The 22,432-nt window shown below is 39.5% G+C and overlaps 2 protein-coding genes across 4 annotated transcripts in view; both read left to right on the top strand.

Moving 5' to 3' along the window:
- Positions 1 to 534: 534 nt before the first annotated feature.
- prrg2 (proline rich Gla (G-carboxyglutamic acid) 2) lies at positions 535 to 5,630 on the top strand. Of its 3 annotated transcripts, none has more exons than XM_010902257.3 (7): positions 535 to 645; positions 1,211 to 1,315; positions 1,716 to 1,879; positions 1,991 to 2,021; positions 2,368 to 2,497; positions 4,716 to 4,859; positions 5,034 to 5,630. In XM_010902257.3, exons 2-7 carry the CDS (start codon positions 1,231 to 1,233, stop codon positions 5,110 to 5,112), a joined length of 633 nt encoding a protein of 210 aa, XP_010900559.2. In that variant the 5' UTR covers positions 535 to 645; positions 1,211 to 1,230; the 3' UTR covers positions 5,113 to 5,630. The 3 variants fall into 3 exon arrangements, with proteins under 3 accessions (XP_010900559.2, XP_010900558.2, XP_010900560.2); XM_010902256.3 differs by lacking the exon at positions 535 to 645 and adding an exon at positions 652 to 852; XM_010902258.3 differs by lacking the exon at positions 535 to 645 and adding an exon at positions 652 to 857.
- A 1,150-nt stretch (positions 5,631 to 6,780) lies between these two features.
- The window catches only part of prr12b (proline rich 12b), a 51,476-nt gene continuing 35,824 nt past the window's right edge, over positions 6,781 to 22,432 (top strand). Inside the window, exons 1-3 of the mRNA XM_034295573.1 lie at positions 6,781 to 7,056; positions 21,750 to 21,904; positions 22,203 to 22,364. Coding sequence (XP_034151464.1) covers positions 6,974 to 7,056; positions 21,750 to 21,904; positions 22,203 to 22,364 — 400 coding nt within the window. The 5' untranslated portion in view covers positions 6,781 to 6,973. The remainder of the gene's footprint in view (positions 7,057 to 21,749; positions 21,905 to 22,202; positions 22,365 to 22,432) is intronic.

Here is a 22,432-nt window from a genome sequence, read left to right as displayed (position 1 = left end):
CCAAGAACTAGTTACAAAAAAAAGCCTTGGCTACAGTTAGCAAAACAATAAAAGATCCTGTATGTGTTTTGTGGACTGATGACACAAACCTGATTAGGTGCCAGCGGGGTGGCGAGACCATCTAATGACTGGAATGTGCGACCTCGGATTCTGTCATACAGAGTTATGATCTTCCACTCCCACAAAGGTTTGATGGTAAAAGAGAAAACCAAAATCAGAATGGAATTTGATATTGTGCTACTCTCTGTAATTAATCCTGTAGTAAATCCACATTCAACCCAAGGCTATAACACATTATTGAATCAATGTGTTTATAGTGGAATACATACAAATATAGATTTACTTTGTAACCTAGTAAATGTTTTTGACTGCAATTGTTTCCTAATGGACGTGTGTACCCAATATCCTGTTTAAAACGTAAAAAATGTATTTGGATGTTGATCCCCCTGTCTTACTAAATGTAATTCAAAAACAATACTTACAATAATACAGTAGAATATATAGTGCCAAACTCCAGAAAACGTGTCAGGGTTCACCCTGAGAGAAAGCAAACCCACAGCTCTTAAACAAACTCAGTAAGGAAACGCCCCCTTTCTACTATCATAGTCCCAACTCCTCCGGTCAAAAAGGTATGCGGTTCAACAGGTAAGTCATGTTTTGGGAAGGGTGTTTGTCTGTGAGGAAAACAGGGGGATTATGGTTCGTATTTTAGCAGAAATGTAGTGAACCCCAATTAAAATAGTATATTATCAGTGGTTGTTTAAGTTGAGAGTTAAAGACGCAGGTTGAGTGACTTAAAATTCGAGGATTATAATATTTCACAAGTTTGTCAGCGAAAACATCGATGACAGGGTAAGGTAAATTTCCTTGTTTGTTCGAATTTGGTTATACGAAAAGTTGTTTTACATCAAAATGGCCAACAACCGAATAAACATTTTCAAACAAAATATTCCTAGACAGTAGGCCTACCTAGGATAGTTACTTACAATGTTGATAAGCTACCATGGCTATTTGCATATGATTATACTGTTAAAAAATCGCCAAGTTCGCAAGTTTTTGTTCCATTTTAATCCATGCCCATAGATGGCGACAAAGTCAAAGAAAATGCAGGAGTTTCTTTATATTACCTTTTGATGTTTTTTTTCCCACCAGTCACTGAATGATGTGTTAAATATGGTGTATTTATTTTGAGCAATACATGTCGTTGCAGTTGTTTCTCTAGCTTGAGAAATGCAAGGTTTTGCAGAGAAATGTATTGGCATCCTATCGCTGCTACCCCTGGCTTGGGCCAGAATTGCCCACAACCACAATGAAGGTAAACAATTCTACATTGTTTGAAACTCAGCTGTGCAAGTAAGCAGTAATGCTGAGGGGAAGGAATGTATCTCTGTCCAATATGTACATTTATTTAAATCTATTTTATGGGCGATTTACCCACTCCTTTTGCTTTATCATTCATGGTCATGTAAGGCAATAAACTATTTTACTTCATTATTTCTATTTCTAATTGTGAGGTTATCCATTCAGTACTAATTTACTTTTTTTTGTCCTAATCAGACTTCTGGTCAATGACAGCTAGAAGAATGAGGCTTTGTTTATCTTCAACTCTTGGGATTATATCAACTTCTGTCTAAAGCTTATAAATATCCTTTCACAGTCATATCACCTGTTTGTCTTTGTCTTATTGCCTTTTTCTCTTGATCTTTTGGCTCAAGTATTCCTGGAGGATCAGTATGCCTCCTCGTACCTGTCTCGCTCACTGCTTTGGAACCACTGGGACTTTGAGCTGGTGACACCAGGAAACCTGGAGAGGGAGTGCATTGAGGAGGTGTGCAACTATGAGGAGGCAAGGGAAGTGTTTGAGGACACAGCTAAAACGGTGAGGGAACTCAGGTTTATTAGTACTTTATTATTTACCCACATTAAGTAAACTGTAAGCTTCTGTATTATTAATTCATTTAATAATACAGTATATTTTCTATTTCCACAGAATGACTTTTGGGCCAAATATACCCAGCAAGGTAAGACCTATTTTGGCTTTATGTAAATTTACACAATGTTAATATTTTTATTTACTTGGTCCCCACTGTTATAATTTTTCTTGATGGATGAAACTAGTGTTGATGGTTAAAATTGCAGACTGTAACCTTTCTTGGAAAATTTAGTAGGCACTCTTATTCAGAACAATTAACATCCGTAATTAGGAATGACTGTCCGGTAAAGGACAGGTTTTAATATTATATATTTTTTTACTTTGCTTGTTTAGGGATTTGATCTAGAAACCTCTTTGATTACTGGTGAGGTTGCTCTCACTGTTCATTATCTGTTGCCCTAATATAACTGCAAATGTATTTTTATTGTGTTTAGGCTCAGCACCACGAATGGATGTGGCAGGTCTAGTGGCAGGGATCTTGGCTGCTCTAGTGTCTGCAGTCATAATCGCAGTGCTATTTTGCTACTGTTACAAATCCAAGAAAAGAGGCATGAGGGCAAGCAGGTAAGGCTGAGTGTGTATGTGTCTTTGCTCTTCTCTCTCAGCAATTCTGGATCCAAGTACTTGCAAGACTATTTCTAAGTCACAAAATAATTGAAACATTTTGAATACTACCTGAAATGGATGGGTTTCATCTAATTGGTCCCATAACCGTTCGATTGGGCCAAAACCAGAACATGTGGTTAAGATAATATTTTGAAAATATGAATGAGCTGGGATACTTAATAGAGATTTCCGTAAAGAAAAAAGCAGAAGGGTTGTGGGTTTGATTCCCATGTGGGGACAGTATGAAAAAGTTGCTCTCTAACAGAGTCCATAAACTAAATTGTCAGTCTTAAGTGTCCACATTTGTGCCACTCATCATAATTTTTCTGTCACACAACAGTTAAGATCCTTGGGGAAGAGCAGTCATATGTTTAGAAGTTGAGGTCCACTGGTTTGAAGCCTATGTGGGGCATTAGTACAATAGAGGAATAGGTACTTGCAGAGCAGCGTGACTTCATTTAGCAAGTGACAGATAAGGCAAGCCTTATGTTATGGTGACAGGGAAGCCCCTGTTTTCTGGGGTTTGCTATGACAAAGCATCCACATGTCCAGAAAGTGTTGCACTGCACCACATTCCCGTTACAACATCAAGAGTGCCTCCCATTCAGGTGAATCTAACAATACTACACTTGAAATCTGGTCACCTTAGTGGTATCACTGGTAATCTTACAACCCTGTTTTCAAAAAAGTTGGAACGCTGCATAAAATGCAAATAAAAACATAATGCAATGATGTCTATCCCTAAATTTAATTGAAAAAAGTACAAAGACAAAATATCAAATGTTGAAACTGAGTTATTGTTTTTTGGAGAAATACATGCTCATTTTGAATTTGATTCCAGCAACAAAAAAGTTGGGACAGGGGCATGTTTACATCACCTCTTCTTTTAACAATACTCTGTAAGTGTTTGGGAACTGAGGAGACCAACTGCTGTAGTTTTGAAAGTGAAATGTTTTACCATTCTTGCTTGATATAGGATTTCAACTGCTCAACAGTTCGGGGACTCCTTTGTTGTATTTCTTGTTTCATAATGCGCCAAATGTTTTTAATGGGTGACAGGTCTGGACAGCATGCAGGCCAGTTTAACACCCAGACTCTTTTACTACAGAGCCATGCTGTTGTAATATGTACAGAATGTGTTTTGGCGAGTTCCCTGAAAAAGACGTATACGTATATAACTGTATATATTGTTCAGAATTAATGGTGCCTTCACAGATTCACTAATGCACACCCATTCCATCACGGATGTTGGCTTTTGAACTGTGCACTGATAACAAGCTGAATGGTCCCTTTCCATTTTAACCCAGAGGACACAACGTTCATGATTCCCCAAAATAATTTTGATTTGTCAGACCACAGGACAGTTTTCCACTTTGCCTCAGTCCATCTTAAATGAGCGTGGGCCCGAGCACATTTAAGAAACTTGTTTATATCTGGTTTCTTCTTTGCTTGGTAGAGTTTAACTTGGATTTGTGGATGCAGTGACGTACTGTGAGTACAGACAATGGTTTTCGGAAGTGTTCTTTAGCCCAAGCAATGATTTCCACTAGAGAATTGTGTCTGTTTTTAATGCAGCGCCGCCTGAGGGCCCGAAGATCACAACCATCCAGTATTGGTTTTCGGGCCTTGTCCCTTGCGTGCAGCGATTTTCTCCAGATTCTCTGAATCTTCTAATGATTTTATGTACCGTAGATTATGAGATCCCCAAACTCTTTGCAATTTTACATTGAGAAATGTTATTCTTAAATTGTTTCACTATTTGCCCCCAAAGTCTTTCACAGAGTGGTGAACCCCTCCCCATATTTACTTCTGACTCTTTTTATCATTTCACTGACCTGTTGCCAGTTAAGCTAATAGTTCTGAGATGTTCCACCAGGTTCTTCATTTTCGTATTACACAGTTTTCAGATTTTTTGTTGTGATTTCATATCCGCAGTATACTTAAGCAATAAGACATGAGGGGGGTGTTATTGTGATGCATTGTGCCTGAGAACAGCTCTTAGCTATGGTATAATGGCCATATACTACACCTCTTCATGCCTTATTGCTTACATATGCCACAGCTGTCAGTGATTTACCATGTCAACCATTTAATTTATATTTAAAAAATAAGCACCTAGGTTATTTTCTGTTTTGTATTGGTTGCGCAATTGAAGCATAAGGTATGACTGTTTCAGTGGTCCAATGAGGATGCCTGTGGATGCCCTGCCAGCCCCTGAGACAGTGCCTCTCTCTGCAATTGCTACCCCAGGATTGCCTTCCTACAATGAAGTCTTGAACCGCAGAGGGCAGCATGATGCTCTACCACCCCCTTACTCAGGGTAGACCAGTGTTCACATATTGTTGTGTATTTTGGTCTGTTCCACCTCAGTCTAACGTTTGTGAATGTATTCTACCCTCTCTAGTATGAATTTCTGTCTATTATTTATTTCTTAAACTGCTGTATTATCTTAATACTTTTCTTTCTTTTTCACTCTCACCTTTCCATCCCCCAGAGGGGTGGATTCAGAGGCTTCCGCCCCAGAGGCTTCTGCCCCAGCTGAAAGCACTGAGATTACAGTGAATACTGAGTGAAAAGAAGAGGATATTTTTTAATGACTTTGTGTCTTTAATATTAGTGTCTTTTTTGATGTCTCGGAACATGTAGCGTAATGTAAATAAGTCCTATCATTAATTGCAATCTAAACTGTATACAGTCATTGGGCTCTGGGGATCCTACTGTAGGAGGGATGGTTAACGCATGTATGCTAGTTTTAGCTACCCAGTTTGATTCTAGGTATAGGGAAGTGTCACTTTATTGTTTTAGAGGTTTAAGGAGCGTTTACTTAAAATGTGTTTGCTAAAAAGCCAGTTTCATTTCAGAGACTTCCAATTTTGTCCAGGTATCTACTATTATAAATAAAATGCTTTGCTTTAAGATGATACCTGTGAAAATAAAAGGTAATACCTTGAATTATGATGAGGTTGATGTATAACTATAGTTGGTGCTGTAGTTAAACATTTTGGCTAATGTTAGTCTTGTTTAGTTTTTTCTAAATCTACATGTATTAGTTCATGACAGATTTTTTTAAACCCAAGTTTATATTTATACATCTTTCTTATTAAATTGTTTTTATATATGTACGTGTAAGAAAATGCTTTGTGTAAATGTGTCCATATTTCCTTTACACTATTACTTTACATAAGTACAATAAACAACGTGTGTTTATAATGTATATGTTATACATATATAAAGCATATCGTATACATATATAGAAAGATTATGTAATAAAACAGGCTATAAATACGTTTACAGGGGCACAATATTGTTTCAAACACGTACACAGCCGCAGAGCACAAAATGTGAATGGGCTGTAAATATTTATTCAGTAAGCTACCATTTATCATTGTCTGGACAAAGCTACCATCTATCGCAACATATCTTAATTTCTATTTTCAATTTCACTCCAGTCTCAAATACACACAGGCCTTCTATCCTATTTCTCCCTGGTTTAAAATATGCGTTGTCTTATCTGTCTGAGAATGGTCTCTGTATAGCCTATGACAGCGAGAGTGCGACTAGCAGACAGACGGAGAGAGTGTGCGCGCACTGGAAAGGGAGAGTGAGCGTTTGAGTAAGGAAAGGGAGGGAGTGTGCGAACGCGCGAGCCAGCCAGCCAGCAGCCAGTCAGTCGCTCTCAAAAATGGCGTCTTTAGAACAAAATGACCGAAATAGCTCGTGACCAGGCCTAAGGTGAAACCCCCACGTCAAGATCGCAGAACGCCCAAAACCTAGTTTCAATCTTCTCTTTTCTATTTATATTTTTTCACGAAAGGGAACGCGAGGCCTACGTAATTATTTATACTTTGATGCGCGGTACCAATATTGAAGAGAGGGTATGACTAAATTACTAGGCAAAGTATCAACAATAGACACTGATGCAGAAAACTGAATGAATCCCCCATATTTTAGAAAAGCAACCAATAGGTCTATTCAACAATGATGGCGACAGATGCTGGTATGCGGTTGCGCGCTTCAGCCACTATAGTGATAAATGTGCATAAAATATTTTTGCTGTACACATGCTGGTTAAGGCTACGCGCTATGATCAGCTGAACCGCTGGTTGTGGCGAGGAGGACAATAGACATTGAAATATATAGGGGGGCTAAAGAGGGAGGGAAGCAAGAAACCGGATTTTTGTGGTGGTGGTTGGTGTGACCCCCCCCTCCTCCCCTCTCTGTATCCTCCATCTCCCCCTCCTTCTCCTCCCCTCCATTCCTCTCCCCCTCCGTGCTGGTCCCAGTCTTGAGGGCTTGCTAGTGAATCGGGAGAAATAAACAGACACTGAACAGAGGGAAAAAAGGACACAGGGAGTGATAGCGTGCGATAATTTAAGACATCTCCCTCCCCTTCCCCCTCACTATCTCTCATCTTCATCCCTCATCTTTTCTTTAATGGATAGAAATTATCCTGGTACAGGATTCGGTGATTTGGGCGCTGGTACGGGATGGAGTTACGAGAGATCGGCGAAGGCAAGGTAAGCATGTGTACCCGTGCATGTGCACCCTTATACATTTGATGCATAAATACGCTTTGCTTGCTGTAACAATACCCATGCCGACAGAGGTAACCCGTGCTCACTCAGTCGTTCTTACTGCATTTGTATACATACCTAGATTACATTGTTTGCAAGCGCCAGGTGTAGGCTATTGCTAGGCTATCAGTATTGTCATTAGCAAGAAAGGGAAGGGGGGCGGGGGAAGGGTTGTCTTGAAAATGCAAGGAATGCGATTGAGAGTTAATGCGTGATACGGAAGGTAGACTGAGACAGAAAAAAAGAGGGGGGAAGAGGGGCGAAAAAAGGGGGGATGGGTTAGACTTGGAGGATACCGCTATAGCTGTCTAGTGTACCATCGGAAATTAAGGGGGAAAATGTCATGAAATTTGCTTAATTTTTTTTTCTTCTCCCACAATATACCGTAATATCTATGCATTGCCTTCTTGGTTGTCCCTAATAAGGCTCTGATGACATATGTTTACAAAGCAATCGGTGGTCATAATTAGCTATAAAAATTACATTATTTGTATGATTCAATTGCAGTGGTTTGATCAACGCTATTGTAGGCTGATTGCTACTGTTCACAAATGAAAAGGCTTTATGTTAGTTATAGTGGCGCAGGGTTGCCTTTCCCCGTCTGTAATACAATTCACAAATTCACTGAAGGCTAAATAAATGCAGCTATCATCTAACAATATGGTAAAAACATTCCCTAACTTTGCTGACTAATAACATGGAACATTTAGTGACAGCTAGTATGCTTCGAGTACATGAAATCCAATTGAAGCTGCTGCAGCATGGATTTAATACTTTTCAGTATATTGGAATAATAACCCCTAGATAGCCTTAAGCAGAGCGATTGTATTATTGAGCGTGGACAAATTGGTACACCCCTTGTGCAATAACTAACTTCATTCGTTTGTGACAGGCGTATTTGTGTAATGACAATTACCCAGGTCAGTAGTTGTATTAAAACGTTTTTTTTTTTACCTAGTGTATCTTCAATCATGTGAGATACATCCACTTACACGATTGCTAGCTAGCCATTTTCGGGTAAAGCAAGCTAGCTACAAAGGGCAGGTAACTAACTGTTGTCCTACCTTTGCTAACGTTAGTTTAACTTAAGGTTACATGGTTGTGTATACTGATTCAGTGCCGCATATCGTTGTTTACAAAGTAAAAACGAAAATAATCGAAATCAAATAAATGAAATCAGCTAAGACGCTGGCTTGAGTAATGTTTGCTGGAACTCGCTACAGTACCCGGTAGCTAGCATGCTAACTACCTAGCTAGTTAAGTTAGACGAACGTCAGCTACTGATAACTTACCGAAATAATTGTTTATTTTTATTAACGCATGAACTAAAAGTAAATTATACAGTTTGCGATCGTTCCAATTGGAAGGTGATTGTGTGTCTTAAAAAGCAATTGTCTCCTCGTTTTAATGAACCGCGGCCTACTTATAGTTCAAAGGCGACCCGGCTAAGCACATTACGAGTCGTCGCCGTGACAACCAAAATCAATCTTGCTACAGTGTGTGCTTTACATGTTGGTACAGTTTAGCTCGCAGTAAAGACCAATTGGAAATGAAACACTATACTGTGAAATTTCTGATTTGCGATAAGATTTACAATGAAAAAAATGCAAATGCATACTGGTAGCAGGGTACATAACTCTCACTTATTAGTCCCAAAGGAAAATGTTGCTGACTGAGCGTCTATGGAGTAATTGCTCAATTGCTGCAAGTCAAATGCAAAGCCCTGAATCACATGTTATTTTGTGGTAAAGTATTGTCATATTGTTGAAGAAATCTGGGGGCTACATCGGGTAGGCCTTATATTATCAAATGATCAAAACACTGCACAAATTCTAATTAAAGTAATTGTTTATGCTGAATAGTCTACTACTGTATGTAACCTTGCCAAGTGTCCGTGATATACATTTGATCTATTATGAACCAAGGAGTACCAGTATTAAGGCCCAAAATAAAATAAAACATGCAACCCATTTGTTCTTGTGCTGGTCAGTGGAGACCTGAGCTAGTCTAGCCTCGTGGTCAGTTGTTTATGGCTGAATTCCAGAGTCAAGGACACCTCCAAACCCACAGGCAGTTTGATGTAATCCAGGTGTTCTTATGATGATAGGATAGCAAGGAACAGAAATTGTACCACTATTGTCTTAACTCTGTAAGGTAATAGGGAGGTTAAACCGTAACCAGTGTTACATGGATGTTTTCTTTTTAGCCATGTAAGTGTATTACATTTAAGGAAACATTTATTACAATACATATTTGAATGATAGTATGTCACCCTGGTTGAACCTATTTTAGTTCAATACCTACAAATATTTGAAGGTAGCCTTTAAAGGATTTTGGTTGTCGGACACATTGGCATTACATTCAATTGTAAATTCAGTGGATTTCCAATACATGCTCTCTGCAGCACTCAACAAACTATAGCAGTAATACCAGCAGAATACCTGCAACATTTGCTTAGCTCAGTAATCTAATTTCTTACAAAGCTCATACTAGTACCAGGCATTTCTTTAGATGACAGACTTCTAGTGTATTAAACTAGTGAGTCCATTATCATCATACACCTGCCCGGATGGAACGGCTGGGTGAAATGAACAGCAGTTGACTGCGAAAGCAGCCTTAATAAAGGATTAATAGCTCCCCCTTCTTTATTCATCCCTTCTTTCACAATCTTGAGGACTGCAGCTCACTCCATCATGGTTATACTGCCCGACAGAGAGTTGGAATGCGGAGGAGGGAATGGTGATGGCAAAAGAGATGTAGTGAGGTTACAGGAGTAAGGTTAGAGGAGAGAAAAAGAAAGGAAAAAAGAGAACGATCATTTGAATTTGCAGTAGAGGACATGGAGAGCAGATGACAGCTTGAAGAAAGAGATGACAGAGAGGGGAAATGGGGGAAAGGAAGGAGTGAAATAAGGAAAGGAATGTGTGTGAGCCGATAGAGAAGTCGGTAGAGAAAAGATGGAGACAAAAATGCAGAGAGGTTGTTCGCTCATTTGAAAAATTGCATCCGAGCAGTACCAGAGATTAGTACTCATCTAAATACATACTATTGATTTCTTTGCTTAGGTCATTCAATTCTCAATATACATATACAGACCCATCTAAAATAATTTGCACCTGTGGTAAGGATGAGCAAAAAAGACTCTAAAATAAATACAGAGCTATATTGTATGCAATTCATTTTAATGTATTATTTGTCATATAATTATGTTCTAACACAATTGACTAAATAAAATCAATATTTCTTTTCTCAGAAAGATAGCACTATGGAAAAAGCACACCATGGAGAGAGGCAGGTTTTTGACTGAAATGTCCTGTTGTTGGTAAAGTTTATGATGCTGTTGACCTTAACAAGGTGCCTATAACAAGTGGAAGCAAAACAGCCTCATAACATCAAGGTTCCACAACAATATACTGTAGGTATAAAATACTTTTCTGCACATCTCCCATAGATTTTCATATAATCTGACCATAGCCTTGGTTCCTGTTCAAGTCCCAATGTAGTTTTTCAAGCTGCAGGTGGTCCTATGGTCAGATGACATGAAAATAGTGCTTATTGGCCATACACGCACTAGTAGATGGATTTAGTGTTGGATGAGCGCCATAAGCGCAGACAATGAATTTCAAGGATCTGGAACGATTTTGTATGGTGGAATGGTCCAAGATCCCTCCCAATGTTTTCAGAATGTTAAGAAACTGTTGATTTTTCCTGATAAAGATACAAAAAAATATATATTTCTATAACTGCTTGTTAGAATAAACTACTTTTGTTACTTTGTTGAGCATAAAATCTTAATGAGTATTTAAGCAACTTATTTTATGACAGTCTCTTTCCCGTAGTTTTATACATTCCAATATGTTTGTGGGTGGCTATGCTGGGAACACATTAGTAGTTTATCGGACTCTGTCTGAATTTATATAATCTGTAGTTTCTCAACCATTCGGTTCAGTTAAACCATCTCCTGAACTGTATATACTGAAGGTTTAGGGTAGAGTAAAATATAATGCATCTCAACGTAAATATTCATATTGTGTTGAAGATTTCCATATAAAATATGAATGTGTCATGCTGTACACGTTGACCGGGGTCATATTCAGAGAGAGGAAACCCACTGCTCGTATACACACACGCACACATGATCACACTCCTGAGTCAGAGCGTGGCGTACGCTAATCAAGCCATGGCTAAGTTTAGCACGGCTGCTGCTGAGGAAGAGTCAGTGACCGAGACACACTGACAGAAACCACGCTTTTATCAATGAATCCACTATGGATTTCATCTCACCACCTTGTTGTCAAGCCATAACCACTGTTAATGTTTTATGCATTACTGGTGAACAGTACTGCCAATCAGCTAAGGTGGCACATGATTGTTTTTTGTTTTTTTACAGTGTTGGCCAATCAATTGCAGGACTTCATGAATACACAGTTTATAATGTTGTTGGTTGTCCAGAAATTTGAGATTCTTTCACAGTTATGAATGAACAAATATAATTTAAATATCATTTCATTTTTGTAACTTCATGTTGACAGAAATTACCAACATTTGATTTCTGTTCTGTTTCTGTTGTCTTCTACTCTGCCTGCCTCCCAAATAGCATTCCTTCCCTACATACTGTTCACCTGTATCTACAGGGCTCTGCGCAAAGTAGTGCATTTAGTTTGGACTAGGGATCCACATTTGTTTTCCCTCTGTACAAGTAATCGATTGGAGGCGGGAGGATTGTTAAACGTGTCTTTCAGACGTTTTTCCAACTGCTGCTTCCAGTTATAACTCTGTTCAGTTTTAGGGTATCCTGGTAAAGAGTTAGACCAGCACATATGCTTTGGGATTGAAAGTGCAAGATCGCCCCTTTATGGAGTGCATCTAAGTAAATAAACCCAGAGAGAGTATGGGGACATTCAGCCAATCCATCACCAAAGACACTGTCAGTTGGGGACCAGAAAGCAAAAGGAGTTGTCTATCTCATCTACAGTGGATATAAAAATTCTACACACCCCTGTTAAAATGCCAGGTTTTTGTGATGTAAAAGAATGAGACAAAGATAAATCATGTCAGAACGTTTTCCACTTTTAATGTGACCTATAATATGAACAATTAAATTGAAAAACTAAACATTTAAATGAAAACCTTACAATAACCTGGTTGCATAAGTGTACACACCCTCTTATAACTGGGGATGTGGCTGTGTTCAGAATTAACCAATCACATTCAAACTCATGTTTAATAGGAGTCATTACACACCTGCCATCATTTAAAGAGACTATGAATAATCACAAATAAAGTTCAGCTGTTCTGGTAGGAGTTTCCTGATAATTTCTTTGTTGCATCTCAGAGCAAAAGACATGGTCCGCAGAGAGCTTCCAAAGCATCATAGGGATCTGATTGTTGAAAGATATCAGTCAGGAGAAGGGTACAAAATAATTTCCAAATCATTAGATATACCATGGAACACAGTGAAGACAGTCATCATCAAGTGGAGAAAATATGGCACAACAGAGACATTACCAAGAACTGGATGTCCCTCTGAAATTAATGAAAAGATGAGAAAAAAACTGGTCAGGGAGGCTTCCAAGAGGACTACAGCAACATTAAAGGAACTGCAGGTATTTCTGGCAAGTACTGGCTGTATGCTACATGTGACAACAATCTCCCGTATTCTTCATATGATTGGGCAATTGGGTAGGGTGGAAAGAATGAAGTGTTTTCTTACAAAGAAACACATCCAAGCCCGGCTGAAGTTTGCACAAACAAACATCAAGTCTCCCAAAAGCACGTGGGAAAATGTGTTATGGTCTGATGAAACCAAGGTTGAACTTTCTGGCCCTAATTCCAAAAGGTATGTTGGGCTCAAAAACAACACTGCACATCACCCTAAGAACACCATACCCACTGTGAAGCATGGTGGTGGCAGCATCATGCTTTGGGCTGTTTTTCTTCAGCTGGAACCGGTGCCTTAGTCAGGGTGGAGGGAATTATGAACAGTTCCAAATACCAGGCAATTTTGGCACGAAACCTTCAGGCATCCGTTAGAAGGCTGAAGAAGAAGAGGAAGTTCACCTTTCAGCACAACAACAACCAAAAGCACACATCCAAATCCACAAAAGAATAACGTTTTGCAATTGCCCAGCCAGAGCCCAGACCTGAATCCAATTGAACATATGTGAGGTGATCTGAAAAGGGCTTTGCACAGGAGATGTCCTCACAATCTGACAGATTTGGAGTGCTTTTGCAAAGAATAGTGGGCAAATATTGCCACTTTAAGATGTGCCATGCTAATAGACTCCTACCCAAAAAGACTGAGTGCTGGAATCAAATCAAAAGGTGTTTAAACAGAGTATTAGTTTAAGGATGTGCACACTTATGCAACCAGGTTATTTTGAGTTTTTGTAATAATTTTCTTTCCTCAAAGATTTCAGTTTGTCTTTCAATTGAATTGTTCACATTATAGGTCACATTAAAGGTGGAAAAAGTTCTGACATGATTTATCTTTGTCTCATTCTTTTACATCGCAATAATTTTAACAGGGGTGTGTAGACTTTTTATATCCACTGTAGGTGCATAAATAGAGCCCATTTACTGATTTCCTCACACTTTCCTACCAACAAAAAGACACCATTTTCCCTGCCATCCCCATTTTGCTGGATGCTGGTGGAAATTTACTATTTATTTGTATTTTCTGTGCTATTTTCACTTATTAGACATACACTCACCTAAAGGATTATTAGGAACACCTGTTCAATTTCTCATTAATGCAATTATCTAATCAACCAATCACATGGCAGTTGCTTCAATGCATTTATGGGTGTGGTCCTGGTCAAGACAATCTCCTGAACTCCAAACTGAATGTCAGAATGGGAAAGAAAGGTGATTTAAGCAATTTTGAGCGTGGCATGGTTGTTGGTGCCAGATGGGCCGGTCTGAGTATTTCACAATCTGCTCAGTTACTGGGATTTTCACGCACAACCATTTCTAGGGTTTACAAAGAATGGTGTGAAAAGGGAAAAACATCCAGTATATGCGGCAGTCCTGTGGGCGAAAATGCCTTGTTGATGCTAGAGGTCAGAGGAGAATGAGCTGAGTGATTCAAGCTGATAGAAGAGCAACTTTGACTGAAATAACCACTCGTTACAACCGAGGTATGCAGCAAAGCATTTGTGAAGCCACAACACGCACAACCTTGAGGCGGATGGGCTACAACAGCAGAAGACCCCACCGGGTACCACTCATCTCCACTACAAATAGGGAAAAGAGGCTACAATTTGCACGAGCTCACCAAAATTGGACAGTTGAAGACTGGAAGAATGTTGCCTGGTCTGATGAGTCTCGATTTCTGTTGAGACATTCAGATGGTAGAGTCAGAATTTGGTGTAAACAGAATGAGAACATGGATCCATCATGCCTTGTTACCACTGTGCAGGCTGGTGGTGGTGTAGTAATGGTGTGGGGGATGTTTTCTTGGCACACTACAGGCCCCTTAGTGCCAATTGGGCATTGTTTAAATGCCACGGCCTACCTGAGCATTGTTTCTGACCATGTCCATCCCTTTATGACCACCATGTACCCATGCTCTGATGGCTACTTCCAGCAGGATAATGCACCATGTCCAGAGCTCGAATCATTTCAAATTGGTTTCTTGAACATAACAATGAGTTCACTGTACTGAAATGGCCCCCACAGTCACCAGATCTCAACCCAATAGAGCATCTTTGGGATGTGGTGGAACGGGAACTTCGTGCCCTGGATGTGCATCCCACAAATCTCCATCAACTGCAAGATGCTATCCTATCAATATGGGCCAACATTTCTAAAGAATGCTTTCAGCACCTTGTTGAATCAATGCCACGTAGAATTAAGGCAGTTCTGAAGGCGAAAGGGGGTCAAACACAGTATTAGTATGGTGTTCCTAATAATCCTTTAGGTGAGTGTATGTATGGTTATTGCTAAATGCTCTAGGATTTTAAGAAAATTGCTGTATGTTGGTCCAATTGACAATGATGGGTTGTGTTCTGATCGCACAATTGTTTTCTTACCTCAATTTACGTATACACCCAAAATTAAAATCTGTACCAGCTTTATTTCCACTAGTGATAAGAAATTAATTTAGACCTGGGATTTGAGGTAATTAATTAGCAGATACAACAGAAAACTTGCAGTTCTCTGGATATCATCAATAGATAAATAAATAAAATAAATACATGTCATTGCTCTTTTGAAAAGGGCATAATATTTTCATTTCCTTAGTATAAAACCTGAATTGGATTGTAGTAGGTAACTACTCAGATTGAATTTACATTTTAGTCATTTAGCAGACGCTCTTATCCAGAGTCTCTTTCAGTAATTGCATACATTTTAAGAGAACTAGGTGAAACAACCACACAGTTTAGTAGTAAGTGCATTCTAATGAATTAATTCATTATTGGCGAAGGTAAGTGCTGGAAGTAGACCCCACAAATGTATAAACATAAAACTTGAACAAAAGTGAACAAATGTCAAAGAGATGGTGTGGCATGTGGAACAATTTTAAGTACTCTGTGAAAAGTTACATTTTCAGGTGTTTTTGGAAAATAGGTTGAGGCTCTGCTATCCTCGCCTCTAAGGGAAGCAGGTTCCACCATTAAAGTGCCAGGACAGAAAAGAGTTTTGACTGTGCAGATCGGGAACTGCCTCGAAAGGGTGGAACAGTCAAGAGCCCAGATGTAGCTGAATGAAAACCCCGGATAACAATGTAGGGTTTTACTGTTGCATGAAGATAGCAAGGAGAAGCTTCTCTTGTTGCTCTGTAAGCTAGAATCATAGCATTGAAGCGGATTTGAGCTTCAACTGGGAGCCAGTATAATGTGCGAAGAAGCAGGGTGACATGGGAGAACTTGGGAAGGTTGAACACCAATCGGTCTGCTGCATTCTGTTGATTGGGTTTGCTTGCACATGCTGGGAACCCCATCAAGAGTGAGTTGGAGTAATCCTGAGTGAGGTATGGTCATACACTATGTATGTTGTAGAACATGAACCTGCAGGAGCCCTGCCTTGATGTTAGCAGAGAATTACAGCGTGTCATCGAGGGACACCCAAGGTTCTTTGTGCTCTGGGAGGAGGACACTGTGAGGTGGTCAACCATGATGGACAAGGGCCAAGAACCGAGCCCTGGGGAACACCATTAGTAAGAGGCCACACAGCAGACACCGATCCTCTCCACGTCACCTGGTTGGAGAGGTCTACCAGGTATGACGCAATCCAAGACTGAACAGAGCATGAGATGCCCAAGTCAGAGAGGGAGGAAAGAAGGAAGCTATGGTTGACAGTGTCATAGGCAGCAGATATATCCATGAGGATGAGAACAGAGGATATAGAGTTAGTGTGGGCAGTAAGAAGAGCTTACACATAGGAGACCAATCTGGTGCAGTGTTTCCATTGATGCCAAACACTGGTGTTTTACCCTAAAGTCAAGATTTTTTGATTGACACGGCCCAGGGACAGTCGGCCACTACGCCATGGCCGAGTACCCCGGCTCCCACTTGGTGCCAAGCCCTGGACTTTAGGGCTTAGGGCGGAGTTTGCAGATTGATGCGTGATGTGGTGTGAAAACGCGGCATGATGTTCTATTCAAATGGCGAGTAGCATATGCTTTTGGCTTCTCGTAATGGTTTAATCCAATCTAACAAACAGATCCCTGATAAAATAAAGAAAATAAAGCAACAGTACAGGGAAGCAAAGACTCACAATGGAAAGAGTTGTAACAACCGAAGGTGATACGATACCATTCAATAGAAAAATGGAGCGCTGAGATCAAGACGTTGCCTGCAGACCCTATTACATCCTAAAATTACCTCAGAATTCTCCCAAATCCTATTAAAGGTAGATAGTTTTGACAAAATACTTATCAAACTAAATAATGAATGCACTGGCTTACAGTTACGAGTGTAGGTGGAGAAGGAGCCGGTTAGAGGATTTTGAGGAAAAATTTGTTTTATAATTCAAGCTCAAACGCCGTTTTGTAAACAAACTGAGCATGGTGTTATTGTTTATTTTATTTTACTACCAAAAAAATATCGCCTTTTATTTTTGTAACCGGAAAGCTAAATTGCGTTGATAGTTTACTCCTCCCTCCCCACCTGCGCTTCTCCTTAAGTCCTTGGCACCAAATATATAGTGGAAACAGGAAAGTCTGGAGCCAACATTAGCATAAATCACCGGTGTGACCCAAGTGCCGGGGTAAAGCACCAGTGAAAACGCGGCATTGGTGGAGTGTCCCATTCTGAGTCTTGACTGGTTAGGGTCAAGGAGATTGTTCTCAGAGAGGTAAGAAGAGTTAGGTGGAGATAGCACACTCATGTGTCTTGGAAAGGAAACACAGGCGAGATACCGGCCTGTAGTTTTTGACAACAGAGGGGTCAAGTGCTGGTTTCTTTAAGAGGGGAGCTACTCTGGCCACATTGATGTCTGTTGGGACACAGCGTGCTCAGCTCAGAGTTGATGAGGGAGTTGAGGAATGGGACGTCTCCTGAACTGGTATGGAGAAGGGAGGAGTGGATATGGTCAAGATGGCATGGTGGTGGGCAACTAGCCATCTCTAGCGGCAGGATATGATTTGGTAAGAGCTAGAAAAAAGTGGTTAATGTGTGGCCAAGTTTGGTGTTTGAGTGACCAAATGGCCTGCTAGGCTGAGTGAATGAGGTATGGATATCATCAATCTACTTTTGAAGGTGGGTGACAAAGGCATCTGCAGAGAGGGAAGATGGCGGGGGAGGAGGCAGAGGTTTGACACTAGAACCACCAGGCCTTTCAGACCCCCAGTTTCTCCCAGAGCCGAACGTCGTTTGGCGCCTATTAGCATACGAAATGTGCCTATTAGCATGTACATTCTCCATCGCAGAATCTCCTGCCAGCAACAGCATCAGTTCATCTACTGTGTCGTTATCAAATTATATAGTAAATTATATACTTCTAAAAAAATATATATATTACAGAAATTGTTTGTCTTAAATGTCTAATTAAGAATACAAAAATGTAGTTATACTGAATGTCTTATTTCAATACGAAAAAAACGATTATTTCAACACAGGCTATAACAAGAAGCCAGGCAAGCCTAGTTCAGTCCTCCTGCAATAGAAAGTGTTGATTGTGAATATTTCGTTAGACGCCATTACGCATTGTGTTAAACTTAGTAACATTTCTTATTAAGTTTACCTCCACCACAAATAGGATCTATTAACTGTATGGCTTTTGCCACTGTCCGTTTTAACAGTTTATTAGCCATTCGTGAATTACATTTATACAATAACTACTGTATCAATATAGGTGACGATAACAGACTTTTACTTCAAGTGAAAAAACGAGAGAATGGTGTAGCCAGGGAAGTGTTTGACTACCCTGAAGAAGTCCTAAGACATTATTCGAAAACCACCAGAAATAGTCGCAATATAACAGTAAACTAGTGATGGCCGTTCTTCTAGCAGCAGGATATTATGCTAGCAGCGCTAACTGAGATTTTATTTTACAAAATAAAAGCCATCATATAAGGCGATTTAGTTAACAATCTATTCTGTCAATCTAGTCTGTCATTTTATGTTTAATGTCCGTTCCAAATTTTGTTATTGTCTGTTCTTTTTTTACATACTAGATTGTTAACTAAATGGCCTCATAAAGTTCAATGATGGCTTTTATTGTGATAATGAAAATATGAGTGCTGCCAGCATAATATCCTGCTGCTAAAATAATGCTAATGAAGCCTCGTTTGGCTATCACTACAGTAAACAGTTTCATTTTAGGCTTACCGTAGCTACAGGTTGTAGACAGCGATGTTTTTATCTATTCTGAAAAAAATCCTCTTTTACCACTGGCTGTTTTAACAGCTAATTAGCCGTTCGTGAATTACTTTTAGTATATATCAATATAGAAGACGATAACTTTTTTGTCAAGTAAAAAGACGAGAGAATTGTGTAGGCAGAAAAGTATTTGTATATCCTGAAAAAATCCTGATATCCACTAGAACAGTTTTTTCGGCTTCCTATTACATAGCTACTTAAGGTTATGGTCAGCCAAGTTCTTGTCTGTCCTGAATCTCAGGCACAATGTGATTTGACTGTTACGGGAGTTGAACGCGGAGCCTGTTGTTCTATAGCCCGCGTATGTAACTACTACACTATTTAATTAGGTTGACAGACTCAGTCAGTCAGTATGTAAGAGACATTTGCTTACGCGGTCCGGCCAAAGGTAGCCTGCACCACACTTAAATTAGCAACAGATTAATCCATTCTAATTTTGTTTTAAGTTTAACATTACTTTGATGATGTAGAAGGTAAAATAAGTCACATTATCAACCAATTTGCGAAGATCTGAGGATTTACGAATGTAAACTTGATAAGCATGATGAATTACAAAGGATGAATAACAAATAAATAGCCATATTCTTGCCCGTTAAGGCTATGCATGTAAACAAATTCAAAGAATGATTTACAGTAGCCTACATAATGAAATTTACTGTTTCAGGGAGAATTCATAGACAGATAATAGGATGTTTGATATTTTGTTTTTCTCCTAATGAAAAATAGTATATTGTGATAGGTTTGTTGCATTGTTGAGGATATGGTTTGTATTATGTTTCAATAACAATTAATTTGTTGAATAGACAGTGTAGGGGTGGAGGAGAGAGAAAGAGAACCAGACAAAGAAGTGGTCAGACAAGTGGAGTGGTGGTGGGAGTAGTTGACAGACACCATCTAGTAAAGATTAGATTGAGTGCATTGCCTGCCTAGTAAGTAGGAATTGACAATAAATGCGTGAGATCCAGAGGGCTGGAGTGGAAAAAATAATTCACTCAAAGGCAGATTTTGGTAGGTTGAAGTCCACCGATATAAGTGGTGAGCCACCATTGAGGAATGATCTGATCAGCATGTCAAGCTCATTGTGGAAGTCACCAAGAGCACCAGGAAGACAATAGATGACAACAATGTCAAGCTTGAATGGAAGGGTTGCACTGACATAGAATTCAGAAGAGGAAATGGGTAGGTGATTAAGAGTGAAGAGAGAGAATCTCCAACTTGAAGAAACAAGTAGCCGCTGCGGCAACCAGATTCTCTTGGTTATGGGTAAACACAGATGAAGAGAGAGCAGTCGGAGTAGCTGTATTTTCTTGGGAAATTCATGTTACTGTAAAGGCCAGAAAGTCTTGAGTCTGGAGGGCATTGTTCGTTGACAGCAGATCGACAGTTTCCAACACTGTCTGGTAGCAGGTATTCCACCTGGGATGTCCAGGCTAGGAACACAAGGTTAGAAAGGTTGCGGACACGGGATTGGGTGTGACAGTCAAAATGACAAGTAGACAAGCCGACAGGGACGGGAAGCAGACATATTACATAATATTTTTTACTTTTATTTTTAATATGGGACAGCAGATACATACAAAAGTACAAATGATTGAGTATCTTCCTTTCTTACCTTCCCTGAAGGTGACGGTCTTCACTCTGTAGAACAACTCGGCAGATCTTTCTGTTTCTGTTTCGCTGACAGTCTTTGTTGCAGGGAACAACACTGCCACTAGAAAAGAAACGGTTGATTCTAACTATCAAACCAACAAAGCATCAAAAAGAAAAAAAAACACTTAACTTCTGAGCATAGTAGATCAGCCAAGCTCCAATGCAGCACACTGACCAGCAGACTAAGTTTGTTATTAATACCAATTAGGGAGGGGCAAACCACACCCATAGTAGCTTGGCAGTGAATTAATACAGCAGACATACCAAAAACAAAACAACTGCTACACAACTCCACAGAATAACTGGCCTATTTAGTTTATAAGTCTCTGAATGGTCCTGAATACGTCTGATATGTTTGAAGAATATAAACCGAGGCTCTTAGATCCATGAACACAGGTCAGCTATTAGAGCCCAGAGTTCAAACTAAACATGGAGAAGCTGCATTTATCAGTTATGTTGTACACACCTGGAATAAACTACCAGAAGATCTTAGACGTCACCCAAACTTATCCATTTTTAAATCCAGGTTAAAAACACTTAACCTGAGCACTTAAACTTAACCACACTAGCCTTCTATTTTTTATTATTATTATGTTATTTTGATGTTTTAATTTGAGTATTTTTTTTATCTAATTTCATATTTATATTATTTATTTTTCTTTATTAAGCGCATTGAATTGCTTTGATGTATGAATTGTGCTATATAAATAAATGTGCTTGCTTGCTATTGCGAGCAAACCTAATGAGCAATTATAATTGACTGATTGATTGTTTGACTGAATTACTTCTGTTTAACAAATGAAAATACATACACTATAAAGCCACTACAGACTGAGGCAGACAGTACTAGTCAAAAGTTTGGACACCTACTGATTCACGGGAGTTACTTTATTTTAAAATTTTCCACATTGGAGAATAATAGTGAAGACAGAAAAATAGGAAATAACACATACGGAATAATTTATTAACCAAATAAGATGTTAACAATTGTAAAATATAAAATATATTTTTTTATAAAATATATAAATACATTTCTATTTTTGATTCTTCAATGTATCCACCCTTTGCCTTGATGACAGTTTTGTACACTCTTGGCATTCTCTCAACCTGCTTTAAAAGGTAGTCATTCATTTCTCAAATGTCCTTTATTCCATTCTTTAGCCTGGTGTATGGGAGTTCCAGGTCGTCCCATCCAGACTCAGAGCTGCTCCATCGCCAGGCCTATGGCACACCCCACCCTCTGCAGGGCTACGCAACCAATCACCACCCAGGTGGCTCTGGACAGGGCGGGGCTTGGGGGACTGGGCGGAGTCTAGGTAAGCGGCCAGGGAAACAGGAAACTTGATATCAATGTCAGTAGGTCTGCTGCATTACAAAGGGTTGTGGTATGGAGTTTGGTAGTATGCATGTAGTATATACCTGTCACTAGAATACATATTTGTCCTATTATACTCAAGAGCTTGAAAATTGTTTGGATGCTAGCCCTGGAAGAGTTCAAATACACAGAACAATTTTGGAATGAACTAAAAGAGGTTAAAGAACTATTGAACTTGGTCACCATAAACAGAAGCATTATTTGGTTGAAAGCTGTTGTTTTTCCTCTTTTCTTTCTAGGCTTATCTGGGCTGTTTGATACTGGGCTGCACCATGCCAGTCCTTCAGGCCCAGACCCATCCGTTATGAACTTGATTTCAGCTCTGGAGTCCCAGGGTCGGCAGGCTCCCCCCTCTGCCTCTTCCCTCCTCTCTCAATTCCGAACTCCCTCCTGGCAAACTGGTGAGGGTACTAGCCAGTCAAGTACAACTGAGTCGAGTTCAAGTACAAGTGTTATTCAAGTGTTATTT

The sequence above is a fragment of the Esox lucius genome, chromosome 11 (genome assembly GCF_011004845.1).
Source record: "Esox lucius isolate fEsoLuc1 chromosome 11, fEsoLuc1.pri, whole genome shotgun sequence".
Taxonomy (NCBI): domain Eukaryota; kingdom Metazoa; phylum Chordata; class Actinopteri; order Esociformes; family Esocidae; genus Esox; species Esox lucius.
Note: the sequence above shows the minus strand (reverse complement) of the source record. Positions and strands in the feature narration are given on the sequence as shown.

Bases quoted from the DNA above. Each gene is read 5' to 3' on its own strand.
- prrg2 (XM_010902257.3), top strand. From the start codon at position 1,231: ATGCAAGGTTTTGCAGAGAAATGTATTGGCATCCTATCGCTGCTACCC. The intron at 1,880-1,990 runs GTGAGGGAACTC...CTATTTCCACAG, and splicing joins TTGAGGACACAGCTAAAACG to AATGACTTTTGGGCCAAATA. The intron at 2,022-2,367 runs GTAAGACCTATT...TATTGTGTTTAG, and splicing joins GGCCAAATATACCCAGCAAG to GCTCAGCACCACGAATGGAT.